This window comes from Gouania willdenowi, chromosome 3 (genome assembly GCF_900634775.1).
Source record: "Gouania willdenowi chromosome 3, fGouWil2.1, whole genome shotgun sequence".
NCBI lineage: Eukaryota > Metazoa > Chordata > Actinopteri > Blenniiformes > Gobiesocidae > Gouania > Gouania willdenowi.
The window spans coordinates 44,145,066-44,158,149 of NC_041046.1; the positions used below are offsets into that span (position 1 = coordinate 44,145,066).

Consider the following 13,084-nt stretch of genomic DNA (forward strand, 5'->3'; position numbering starts at 1 on the left):
CAACGTGGGGAATGCTGGGAAGTGGAGGCGGCGTGTTTCGACAACAAACGAATCACAAAAAAGTAGAAAAACTGCGGAGAATATATTGTATTATATTAGATCAAATAAAATAAATAAAACGTGGGAAACCAGTGCAAAATGTACTTTACAGTTGTTAGTTACTTTGCATGGCCGCTTCCATTAAGGCCAGTTTATTTTAAGCATTACGGTAATCTGGCATCTGGTCTACCATGGTCCTTAAAAATCAAATATAAATATCTATCTACATATGTATACATACTTTATTTTATAATTATTTTTAAATATTATTTGTATTCATCAGTTTTATTTTTTGTTTTGATTCATCTTTAATATTCTTTAACTTATACATAAGTATTTGGCACATTATCATTCATTTGTACCTTGTCATGTAGTTTACCTTCCAACTTCCTTGTTTTTTTTTTGTTGTTTGTTTTTTTGCGTGTGTATATTTATCATTATTATTTTTTCGGATTTTGATTCTGATTCTGATTTGGAAAGTGAAATAGCGTTGTCAAATCGGGTGGACTTCCGCGTTGTAATATGCGGTCATTAATATGGAGAAACAAAAGTGCCAAAATTAAAAGAATAAAAGTAAAAATAAAAACAAAACAAACGTAAAAATAAAAATATGAATAAAATGTGTATGAAACTATCAAATAAAATATGTTGTTATTCATTTATTAATTTTATTTTCAAATGACCAAAAACACTTTGAAGGTTTGTCCGAGTTAAGCTCATCCTACTACAAGCATTACGGTACTGTCGTCATTTGTAGGTCAGTGTGAGACGCAGCTCGTCTTTATGAAACCGAGCAATTTTGTCTTTATTTCTGCTTTAATGTGTTTTTTAGAGGATAAGTGATTATGTAGATGTGTCTACATTCCTGTCTAAGATGCTGAAGCTCAGTAAATGTCTGCAGCTCGGGTTGTGGTGCAGTTTAAAGACTGTGAACGGTGAGTGTTGTTGTAAACGGCACAGAGCAAACGCACCATGTTGAACTGAACTGTGCTCTTATTTTGAAAGGAACTGCTCGGGGGAGAACGCCGGAAGCGCTGCACAGGTACTGCTGTCACTTGTTGTGATGTAAACTACAACTATTGTTTTTTATTTGTTGATATACATACATATGATAATAATAATATTAATAATAATAATAAGATAAGGTACACATTCATTTATACCACAGTAGATACATTTGGTTTGTTACAGCAGTAAGATAAAAAAAAAAAAGGGAATATATATATATAGTGATATGATTATATATAATTATATATTAAAAACAACAGCAACAACATATGGTTGCATATTTACAATATTTACACAAACATAATAATAATTTCAAGTATAATATTAATATAATATTTTATAATTTATATAATAAATAAACATAATATAATATAAATATAATTTATTCTTCTTCCAACTTTTCTTGACTTTATCTGTTATTGTTGTTGTTGTTGTTGTTGTTTTTTTTCTTCTATCTTCATTAATAATTATAAGATAAATTAATGCCTAAAAAAGGTCAGAGCTTATTTTAGCTACAAAGAGAATAAACAGAATCTAAAAGCAGGTGGTCATATTTTAATAGAACCACATCTATAAGTATGGCTATCGTCTCCATTTCTTTCTCGTCCTTGTGTTGATGTCAGTCGATGGTTCTCCTCTCATGGTGAAGGCAGTGATGGTTCGTCCAATCAGCAGCTGACTCTTAGCGACATCGCTAAAGGCCTCACAGAGCGACGCTACAGGAAGGTGGTGGTGATGGTTGGAGCTGGAATCAGTACGCCCAGTGGGATCCCTGATTTCAGGTCAGAACATATGTGCCTTCATTAAAGCTGAATGTCGATGTCCCGCCCTAAACAGCCTCACTTCCTCTCCCTGCCTCTGCCAATCTACCAGAAGCCACGCCTCTACTTTTCTGCATGCGCATCACAGAACATATAAAGGTTGTATCAGGTCTCATTGATATAGGACTATGGGTCTGGTAAGAACCAAAATCATATTTACATGTTTGCTGTTGTGACGCTCAGCTTTGTTTCCGTGCACAATTCATTCACTTTGATTGACAGTCTCAAAAACAGGAAGTAGAAGCCTATTGGCTGGGTGCACTCGGCGATTGTTTCCATTTGTATAGTGGTCTATAGGACGAAGGAGGCACTTATATATATTAATGTATATGAATGACCACCAGCAGTAGACAATAGTAAAAGAATAGTTAGATATTTTTATGCATTTCAAAAGAATAAACATAAACATAGATTTCTCAGAAACTCCAGATATCAGCTTTAAGTACATGATCTTTCTTCTTCTTCTTCTTCTTCTTCTTCTTCTTCTTCTTCTTCTTCTTCTAATTTGTTCGACTTCTTCTACTACTTCTACTTCTAATTATTTTTCTGCTTCTAATTCTACTTCTTCTTTTTCTTCTTCTTCTTCTTCTTCTTCTTCTTCTTCTGACTGTTTGTGTGTAGTAAAGCTGAGGTTTGGTGCTCCACCTCAGGTCTCCAGGCAGCGGTCTCTATGACAACCTGCAGCAGTACAACCTTCCGTACGCTGAGGCCATCTTTGAGATCAACTTCTTCCACCAGAACCCGGTTCCGTTCTTCGCCCTGGCCAGAGAGCTGTACCCTGGGAACTACCGGCCCAACATCACGCATTACTTTGTTCGTCTGCTGCACAGGAAGGGACAGCTGCTGAGGATGTACACGCAGAACATCGACGGCCTGGAGAGACGTAGGTGACATCAATAACTCACTGAGTCACTAAATCACTACCTCACTGACTCACTAAATAACTGACTTACTGACTCACTAACTCACTTCTTCTTCTTCTTCTTCTTCTTCTTCTTCTTCTTCTTCTTCTTCTTCTTCTTCTCACAGAAGCAGGAATCCCTCCAGAGAAGCTGGTTGAGGCTCACGGAACGTTCTCCACCGCCACCTGCACCGTGTGTCTGAGGAAATATGACGGAGAGGAACTCAGAGTGAGTCACAGAGGAAGGATCCAATCAAACTGACTCTACTGAGATATAAGATGCAGCACACCCAGGACAGAGCACCAGTCCATCACAGAGAGAGGAGGGTCGTGACCTTTAACCTTTTTTAACCTTTAGATGTGATTGTTCTTGTGTTGTTGTGTCAGTCAGACGTGATGAGCGGTACTGTCCCTCACTGTCCTACTTGTAAAGGTGTGGTGAAGCCAGACATCGTCTTCTTTGGGGAGGAGCTTCCTCGTCACTTTCTCAAATATCTGACGGACTTCCCTCTGGCCGACCTCCTCATCGTCATGGGAACGTCTCTGGAGGTGAGCACATGGGGTGTTTTCTCTCCTCTGGGATGTGGAGCGGCGATTGTAGCGTTACACATGCTAAAATCAACAGCAACATTTAGCAACAATCCACGTTTGAAAAACGTATGTGAATTTTTTACGTTACTTTTGACCAGATTTACAGCGATATTTGTGATATTTACTTTTGTCGTAAAAATGTAATGTCAGTGTTCAATCTAAATGTTAAACGTACATGTTCGATATAAATCTAAATGTTACATCTAAATGTTACATTTAAAAATAAATGTTACATTTAAAAATAAATGTTAAATCTAAATGCTAAATGTTGAATCTAAATATGAATTGTTAAACATTAAATGTTAAATCTAAATGCTAAATGTTATATTTAAATGCTAAAAGTTAAATTTAAATGTTCCATTTAAATCTAAATGTTAAATCTAAATGTTACATTTAAAAATAAATGTTAAATTTGAATGCTAAATGTTAAATCTAAATATTAATTGTTAAATATTGAATGTTAAATCTAAATGCTAAATGTTAAATCTAAATGTTACATTTAAATATAAATGTTAAATCTAAATGTGAAATCTAAATGTTAAATCTACATGTTAGATCTAAATCTAAATGATAAATCTAAATTTTACATTTAAATATAAATGTTAGATCTAAATGCTAAATGTTATATATAAATGCTAAATGTGAAATCTAAATGCTAAATGTTAAATCTGAATATTAATTGTTAAACATTAAATGTTAAATCTAAATCTAGATGTTAAATGTTAAATCTAAATTCTAAATGTTAAATCTAAATGTTACATTTAAATATAAATGTTAAATCTAAATGTTACATTTAAATATAAATGTTAAATCTAAATGTTACATTTAAATATAAATGTTAAATCTAAATGTTAAATTTACATGTTAGATCTAAATCTAAGTGTTAAATCTAAATGTTACATTTAATTCTAAATGTTAAATCTAAATGCTAAATGTTAAATGTTAAATCTCAATGTTAGATCTAAAGGCTAAATGTTAAATCTAAATATTAAATGTTAAATATGAAATTCTAAATCTAAATGCTAAATGTTAAATCTAAATATTAAATGTTAAATATGAAATTCTAAATCTAAATGCTAAATGTTAAATCTAAATATAATATGTAAAACATTAAATGTTAAATATTTAGCTAATATGCAAATTCACCGGATGTACCAAAATAAAAGCTCAATGAAATAAAAAGTAACTACCACAGCTTTCACAAATATTCCTGTAAATTTGGTCAAAAGTAATGTAAAAAAAAATTGTGGTTTGTTGCGAAACGTTACTGTTTATTTTATCATGTGCAACTTCACAATCATTTAAGTCACATTTGTAAAAACAGTGGAGGATCCCTTTAATAAAGATTTGTAATTCCTTAATAAATAACTATTATTTTAAGGTGGAGCCATTTGCCAGCCTAGCCGGGGCCGTATGCCGCTCCGTTCCTCGTCTGCTGATCAACAGAGACCCAGTGGGTCCGTTCACCTGGAGCCGCCGAGCGCAGGACGTCACACAGCTGGGCGACGTGGTCGGCGGTATGAAGACGTTGGTGGACGCGCTCGGGTGGAAAGATGAACTAGACGCACTGATGGAGGCGGACGCTGAGAAAGTGAACGACTCACCAACAGAATAAAGGTAAAAAATGATGGTCGTGACCCCATTTTTATTTCACAAGACTTTTTTTCTTCAAAATGAGTTTTTTTTATCATGTTGGTCATACTGTGTGATACTTTATTACTGCTTTTTATTTAAACTACATTCATATTTGAGAAAGTGAAAGTATAGAATTCCGTTGTTAGATAATGTATGTGGTGTTTTAATTTGGAAAATAATAATGATTATTAATTATTCCTGCACTCTATATCTATTTCTGTAATATTATTGTCACGACTGTTTTGTATATCATTGTATATTTGTATTATTTTGTAAATATTATTTTTATGTTACTGGTGTTTTTTTTATTTTTGTTCTTTTATACTATTATATTTTTTACTCTATTTGTTCTTTAAGGGCCTAATGGGGAAGTTATATCATTATATTTATACACTTGAATCCTTAAATTATTGCTTTTTTTTGGATTGTGCAAATTAATAGAAAAATATATATATATATTATATATATATATATATATATATATATATATATATATATATATATATATACAAACCTAAAAATATAAAAATGCAATTTTAATCAGTAATTTATTTTTAAGATTTTATTATTACTTGACATTTCAGGTTGAAAATCCCTGCTTTAATGTGACCAGCGTGTCGGCTCATAAACATCTATTGTTTCTTTTCTTTGCAGAATTCAACTGAAAAACACAAGTGAGAGGATTTCACTTCATCACTGAAAGGGGCAACATTAATAAAAACTATTTGATTGTCCCTGAGACTGAAAAACATAAACGTCCAAAAGAACGGGATAAAAACCAAAGTTCTGGGAATAATTGATGATGTTTAGAAGCAGTGAGGACATGTGGGTGATGGACGAGCAGCTAAACCATCAAAAACCTGACTTTTCTGACAGTTTATTCTGATGCTGAGGAGATAAATTGCTTGGACTGTGGTGAGTTTATACACAGTGATCAATGTGAACTAATGGTTTTCTCATGCTTCACTTGTTTAACCAGCAGAGGGATCCATCAGCTCAGACTCACATTCCATTGGCATTTTTTTCAATATTTGCAAACAGGAATAATTATGAAAAAAAAAAAAACGTGTTTCTCATTCACTACATATTGCCCGAGTGAAGATAAAGTCATTGTGAAATCTTTAATAAATTGTGAATAAATAACATAGGGTATCTGATTGTGTGTTATTTAGTTGTGTTGCTATAGAAACGTGGGAGGTTCAGTAGTTTTTTCATGGACGGCCAAATGAGGATGTGTTTGAAGGTGGGACAACAGGGACATTTAGGTTTGTTGTGAAATGTGTACAGTGATAACTATTGTGTTTTCATATATTGTGGCTTTTAGCAAGGACACTGTAGGGAGTTGAACCCTATTCCACTACTTTACTACTGATGCCTTCTGCTTTTTTAGCCATTGGGAAAAAGCAACACACCAGCGTGAAGCTACGGCTGGAGAAACACATTGACACACTAGCAACGTTTACATGGGAGCTTTAATTCCTATTTAAAGCAGAATAAAAGTTAATTCCTCTTTAAACACTTAATTCCTAACGCAAATTTAATTCTGAATTAAACTTAAATCTGAATTAGGTGGCTGATTTATTTTGATTTTTATTCCAAAATAAATTATTCCTATTTCTTGTAAACACTTAATTCCGCTTTTGTCAATTCCGGTTGTTGCGCGACTTGTCGCAATGACGCCCTGATAACGACATAATCCAGGATGGCCGCCCGGACTCCAGTCGAGACTATTTATATAATAAGAGCCTTAGAATACATGGATATCATGAAAAGAGTGGATGGACGGAGGCATAAACATGTGGACATTCACACGGTCACACAGAGTTATCACACACACGTCCACGCACTTTTCTCCGCTGCTACTGCTGCTGCTTCTAAACCAGGAGGTGGGGGTGGGCTCTCCAGCTTTGGTGTGCACTTGACTGCAGTTGCTCCGGTGGACAACGAACAACGGCATTTATGAAATAATTTATTAAAGGTAACATTGCAGTCCAAACAAATCCGACGTCACAAACTCTTGAACCAAGCAGCAGCCATGTTGAACATCTCAGGTCAATCTGGTTGCTATTCGCAGAGATATTTGAGGAACACACACGCACACATGCACATGCACACACACACACGCAGACAGACAGACAGAGCTTCCTTGCTTTTATAGAGATATGAAGATTATGGGGACATTTTGTGTCATTTTGTTTTCCAATAATTAACTATAAAATCTACAAAGAACAATCTATGCTATGCTAACTAGCTACTAAATGCTCAATCACAATTCTCTACAGATTGTAGAGTAGTTTTTATAGAAGGGGTGTGGCCAACAGTGCTGGTTCGTGATGTAAGAAGCCACCAAAACGTCACAGACCTTTATTCTCATTTAATTGTAATAGCCTAGACTAAAATGTCATGAGTTGGACTAGAATCATTAAACAACACGACTTCATACCAAATACATGGTTTTAGGGTTTATTTACTCATGCAGTATTTCCCAGTAATAAAGTTTTCCATAGTCTTCTTTTAGTTTGATGGTTACTACAAAAAACAAAAAAAACAAAAACCCCCCCCAAAAAAAACATGCATATTTGTAAAGAAAAGACTGCAGCACATGTAGTGAAGACCAGTGTTTCTCAAATGGGGGTACACGATGACATTACAGGGGGTACTTCAGAGAGGGGAAAATTAACAAATGAAAGCATTAAAAATATGGGATTTAATAATGTTTGTTTTTTTTGTTAAAAATGATAATGACACTAAATATTAGCAACTCACAAAACACCCACAAAAACACACAAAATAGGAGGAAAAATATACTGAATAATAAAAAAGAACAGACAGATAACAAAATACACAAAATGACAGCAAAAACACACACATTAGGAGAGTAAAACACTTATCATTACCTGCAACACACAAAACAACAACAAAGACACACAGAAAAATACACAAGATCACTACAAAATACACAAAAATAACAGAGAAACATACAAATTGACATAAGAAAGAATCAAACGACACCAAAAACACACACACAGAGATAACGTTTTAAATAATACCAAAACCCCCAAAATAAGAACAAAATATACTGAATAATAAAAAGAAAAACAACAAAGTACACAAAAACACACAAAATGTGGATAGAAATGATCTTGATTAGAACATGAACTGAAAATAAGGATCCGTCTTGGTTCTGCACAGGAGATGACTGGAAAAAATAAAAAACTATAGAAATAAACCAGGAGGCACTAAATATTGTTTCATTCCATTTATGTACATAGTTTGATTCTTTAAAATGTCATTTATCACTCATTCATTCCATCATTATGATCTCTTGATGTTTTTTCTACATAATTCTGAGCAAAATGTTGTAGTTGGACAAAGAGAGGACGAGGATTCAACAGTAAGAGAAAAGGGGGACTTGAGCCAAACTGGTGTGAGAACCACTGATGTAGACGACAAATGCACACCTGGAGGGGAAAATAATACATCTAGGAAAGCAGATACTGATATTACATTTTATGTCAAATATTGTCTGAGGGACATACTCAAATTAAACAAAAAGAGAGCGGAAGCTAAAGTGAACAAAAGAAAGGAAAGGTCAGAGTCAACCATTACAAACCAGTCTAAACCAAAAGAAAACACAACTACCTGTGATCGCTGCAATTTTATCACTTGACTTGTTTTGTTTGAAATGACATCATTTGGGGAATAATTTGATATCATGAAGGGACAAATAGACTCTTTCCTTGACATCTGTCTGGTTTCAGGTCACATTGGAAGCCACATTCAGCTCTAATTCCTACCTCTGCTGTCACTGGATGCGTTAAAAGAAGGTGTTTGAGGTGATGTTGACGTCAGTGTCAGAGACAATGGAAGCGGCGACGCTTTGTTCACATTCAAGGAGAACTTTGATGCTTTTACAGACCATATAAAGTTAAATAAAAGCCTCCGAAATGTGAAGCTCAGAATGTTACACCAGTACCACATTGTTGTTGTGCTCGGATCAAGGAAAACTCAAGTTTTGTGTGTCATCGTTGATACATGATTGTGTGTTTACAGTGAACACAAGTGTGCAATATTCAAATTTTGGATTGTTTTTGTATTTTTTTCTTTTTGTGTTCATTTGATTCATTCTTATTGTTTTTCAGACACTTTAATTGTCTGAAATTAATAATGTCCGTTCCTTATCCTGTTTTGTCTCGTCTTACCTTATTCTGTCTTAATTAACATCCTCACTATTGTTATTCATCACTTTTGATTTATTTTTTTACTAACTAGCATTAACTCATCCCACACATTCAATTCAGTTTCACTGATCAATGGTTATACTGAGTCCGAGGGGTAATAGTGACTCTGAGGGGTTCAGCTTATGCACTTTCTTTCGGAAATGTAGTTTGTCTAATACAGGTGTTCTCAACCTTGGGGTCAGGACCCAATTTGTGGTCGTGAGACACCGGGAGGGGGTTTGCCATTTTTCTGTAACTCCACCAAACTTGCCATATTTGAGCCTATATCACTTTTTCTTACCGTATTTTTCTACATTAATCCCATTTCTGACACTTCACCTTTAAATATCAATGCCTTTTCTGCACATTTTTTCTTCTTTCAAGATATTTTCGGCACTTTCCACCACTTTTCCACCTAATGTCACATGTTTTAACCTTTTTTCACCATATTTCATGCTTATTTTTACCAATTTAACCACATTCACCATTTGTCATGTCCATTATTTGCCAGTTTAAATGAATTGTTCCGAGGTTTTACATTAATTGCCCTAATTTATTTCATCAAATATCTTGAGATTTCAGGTTATAAGGAAATGTAGATGTATTCAATATACTACAGTGTAAAATTAGTTCTCAAATCTTAAAAAAAGAATGATTAACTTTTCAATAAAAGATGGAAAGCCAGTGAAAGTATGAAAGGGATACAGCTCAGACCCAGTACAGCATAACATGACAAATCAGAGGAGCTGCAGCTCTACTCAGAGCTCCTCCTGGATGCAACACAGCGTCAGACCTTTAAGTCTGGAAATAAATCCAGCCAATGTATTTGGCTTCATGAGAACAGAGATCACACTTTAATCAACAAAGAAAATCTGAATATTTAATAAGAAATAGGCTCCACCCCCTATTTATAGTTCAACTGATTGTATTTAATGTATTCACAGTTTTCATATTTCCTATGATTTGAAGACATTTACTTAGACTTAGTTATTTTTGTTGATCTGTTTTTTTTTTTGTTTTTTTTAATAATAATAATAATGTTGTGGTTTTTTGATCAATTTGATTTATGTTTGTGTTTTTTTGGTGCAGTTTTTGATTAATTTTTTTTTGTTGAATTTGTTTAAATATTTTTTTGTTTTTGATAAATTTTGTGTATTTTTGTATTTGTTTTGTGTGTCTGAAGTCATTGTTTGTCTTCTATACATTTGTTTTTTGTTTTAGTGTAATTTTGTGGGGTTTTTTTGTCAGTTTGTGTCCTTTTGTAGTTGATTAGTATGTGTTTAAGTCATCATATCGTTTATTTTTGGAGTCATTTTTTTCTATTTTTCTGTCACTTTGGGCCAATGTTACACATCTAGATTAGATTAATCTTCGTTATCGGCTTAAACTAACCAAACATTCCCTGTCAGACAGGAGCTGTACTATGAACATCGATCACCTATGATCACAACACGCTAATTTAAGCTAAGTGATTACAGCCTCCCTACGTGCACATGAAAGGGGTGGAGATTGTAGCATCTGACCAATCAATGGAGAGAACTGTCAGACTGAGCGTCTTTACAATTAATGGAGGAACAGTTTATGATCTTAAATAAATATAATTAATATAAATCCATGATGACAGTGAAGAGTAACAGTGTTAGTGCAGCGCACAGCAGGAGGCGGAGCTTTTATACTCACTCAGTATAAAATCCACTTCATAAATTGGTACTGACCAGGTTGATGAAGTTTAAAATGATGAATAATTAAAATCCATAATTCAGACCAAAGACAACACTGTTGTTACAGAAAAGACAGGAATGATAGAACTCAGACAGGAAGCTGCTGACACTGTTAATGTGTAAAAGTGTGAGATTATTTATGATATTAATCCATTAGATGATAAACAGACAGTGCTCTGCAGTTAAACTTTATTACAGCACACACACGTTTCAATTCAAGTAGAACTCTATCACACACACTGGGATGAGATCACATAGTGTATGTTCCTGCTGATAACTACAGTCCCAGTGTATGAATGAATGAATGAATGACTTCAGCCATCCGTGCAATCGACACACAGGCTTCATCAGCTGACTGTATTAAATATAAATCTATATATTTCCTAAAGGATGTCGTCAGTAAATGAAAGGATTAAATAATGAATTAATAATCTTCTTAATAAACTCAGCTGTCAGATTTTCACCAACCAGGATCATCTATCAATGGCAGGTCATTTTCTAAGAGATCCGATTGGTCAGGAGGCGGGGCTTTAGGACTCGCTAACATCCAAGCCAGAGAAAAACCTGCTGACGACCAGGTTTAGCCGTTCAGCGATAACTGCCATAGTGATTAAGCTCCAGCAAACTTTGTAGGACAGCACACGATAAGAGGTCATCTAGATTCGTAGCTTACCCCCTTACTGAATGTAACCTTTAACTTTGATTAATTAAAAAAGTTCCACTGTACAGGTCAGTTATGTGCACACTCATGCTTGTCCAGAAGTTGATTTTCCTTAAAATCATAAACAAATCACAGACTAACGCTATTAAAAAAAAAGATAAACATGACAAAACATTTAGTCCAAATGCTTTCCAGTTGTTTGTTGTGTTTATCCCAATGAAAGAAATTCATGTGTCTGCAAAGGAGGAAGTCCCAATAATTGTGGCAACATTGCCACAAATCTCACTAGTCACCAGTTGGTGGAGCTTTTCATTAAAAGTGTCATTTGAAAATATAAAACATTTTTTTCCAGTTTATTCTTTTTTCTTGTGTCGAGAAATGTCTCGCTGTTCATTCTGGGTTTGTTTCTTTGGCCTGAGATTTTCTTAAAGGGATCCTCCACTGTTTTTACAAATGTGGCCTAACATCTTTAAAATTGACTTATTAGAAGATCTATGCTGTATTAAGTGCATTATTTTGTACAATATTTGTTTTATTAACTTTTAAAAATGGGACTACTTTACAGTTTTACAGCCTGTGTTCCTCCATCTTGAAATCATGTGATTGATGATGTCACACGGCCCCACTGCCTGTAATGATCCCATTGTTTTCTATTGGAGTGAAACATTCAGCCTGGTTTATAGATAATTTAGCAGATTTTTAGAGAAAATAACAACTTGTGCTGCTATTGGTTGCTCTAAATAATTAGGAAAAGTTAAAGATGTCGATGTAAACCTCTTTTGTTTACAGAAAGAGGATAAAAACAGTTGTGACCCAAAAAAATAATCTGTGACCGCAGGGGGCGACAGTTCCAACTCTGTGGTTCGGTAGTAGACAATGAAGCAGAGAAGAAGAGCTCTCCTAAGTGACTTTTACTCTCCCTTAAACAGTGCGCTGACACGCTCTGGTGGCTGAAGTTAGCGAGTAAATCACAGACAGTTGAAGGACTCCCACCCAAAATGACTTCTATCTTCAGGGTTTGTGTGTCTTCAACAGTCTGTGATTTACTCTCTAACTTCAGTCACCAGAGCGCGTCAGCACACTGTTTAAGGGAGGGTAAAGGCCCCTTAGGAGACCTCGTCTTCTCTGCTTCAGAGAAGTTGGAGTTGAAACTGTTGCCACCTGCAATCACAGATTTTTTTTTCGGGTCAAACCAGCTTTTATTCTCTTTCCACAAACAAAAGAGGTTTACATCAACATCTTTATCTTTTATTATTGATTTTTTAGAGCAACCAAAAGCAGCACAAGTTGTTATTTTGACTGAAAAAGCTGGTAAATGGTGATGAAATCAGGCTGAATGTTTCACTCGAATAGAAAACAATGAGATGTTTACAGGCAGTGGGGCCGTGTGACATCATCAATCACGTGATTTGAAGATGGAGGAACACAGGCTCTAAAACTGTAAAGTAGACCAATTTTTAAAAGTTAATAATATGAATATGGTGCAT

The 13,084-nt window shown here is 34.5% G+C and overlaps 1 protein-coding gene across 1 annotated transcript; it reads left to right on the forward strand.

Moving 5' to 3' along the window:
- Window positions 1-762: 762 nt before the first annotated feature.
- Window positions 763-6,147, forward strand: sirt3 (sirtuin 3). The gene is made up of 8 exons (XM_028475643.1): window positions 763-974; window positions 1,045-1,081; window positions 1,671-1,829; window positions 2,519-2,751; window positions 2,898-2,998; window positions 3,157-3,318; window positions 4,742-4,977; window positions 5,650-6,147. Exons 1-7 carry the CDS (start codon window positions 914-916, stop codon window positions 4,973-4,975), a joined length of 987 nt encoding a protein of 328 aa, XP_028331444.1. The 5' UTR covers window positions 763-913; the 3' UTR covers window positions 4,976-4,977; window positions 5,650-6,147.
- The last annotated feature ends 6,937 nt before the right edge of the window (window positions 6,148-13,084 follow it).

Bases quoted from the DNA above. Each gene is read 5' to 3' on its own strand.
- sirt3 (XM_028475643.1), top strand. From the start codon at position 914: ATGCTGAAGCTCAGTAAATGTCTGCAGCTCGGGTTGTGGTGCAGTTTA. The intron at 975-1,044 runs GTGAGTGTTGTT...TTATTTTGAAAG, and splicing joins CAGTTTAAAGACTGTGAACG to GAACTGCTCGGGGGAGAACG. The intron at 2,752-2,897 runs GTAGGTGACATC...TTCTTCTCACAG, and splicing joins CATCGACGGCCTGGAGAGAC to AAGCAGGAATCCCTCCAGAG.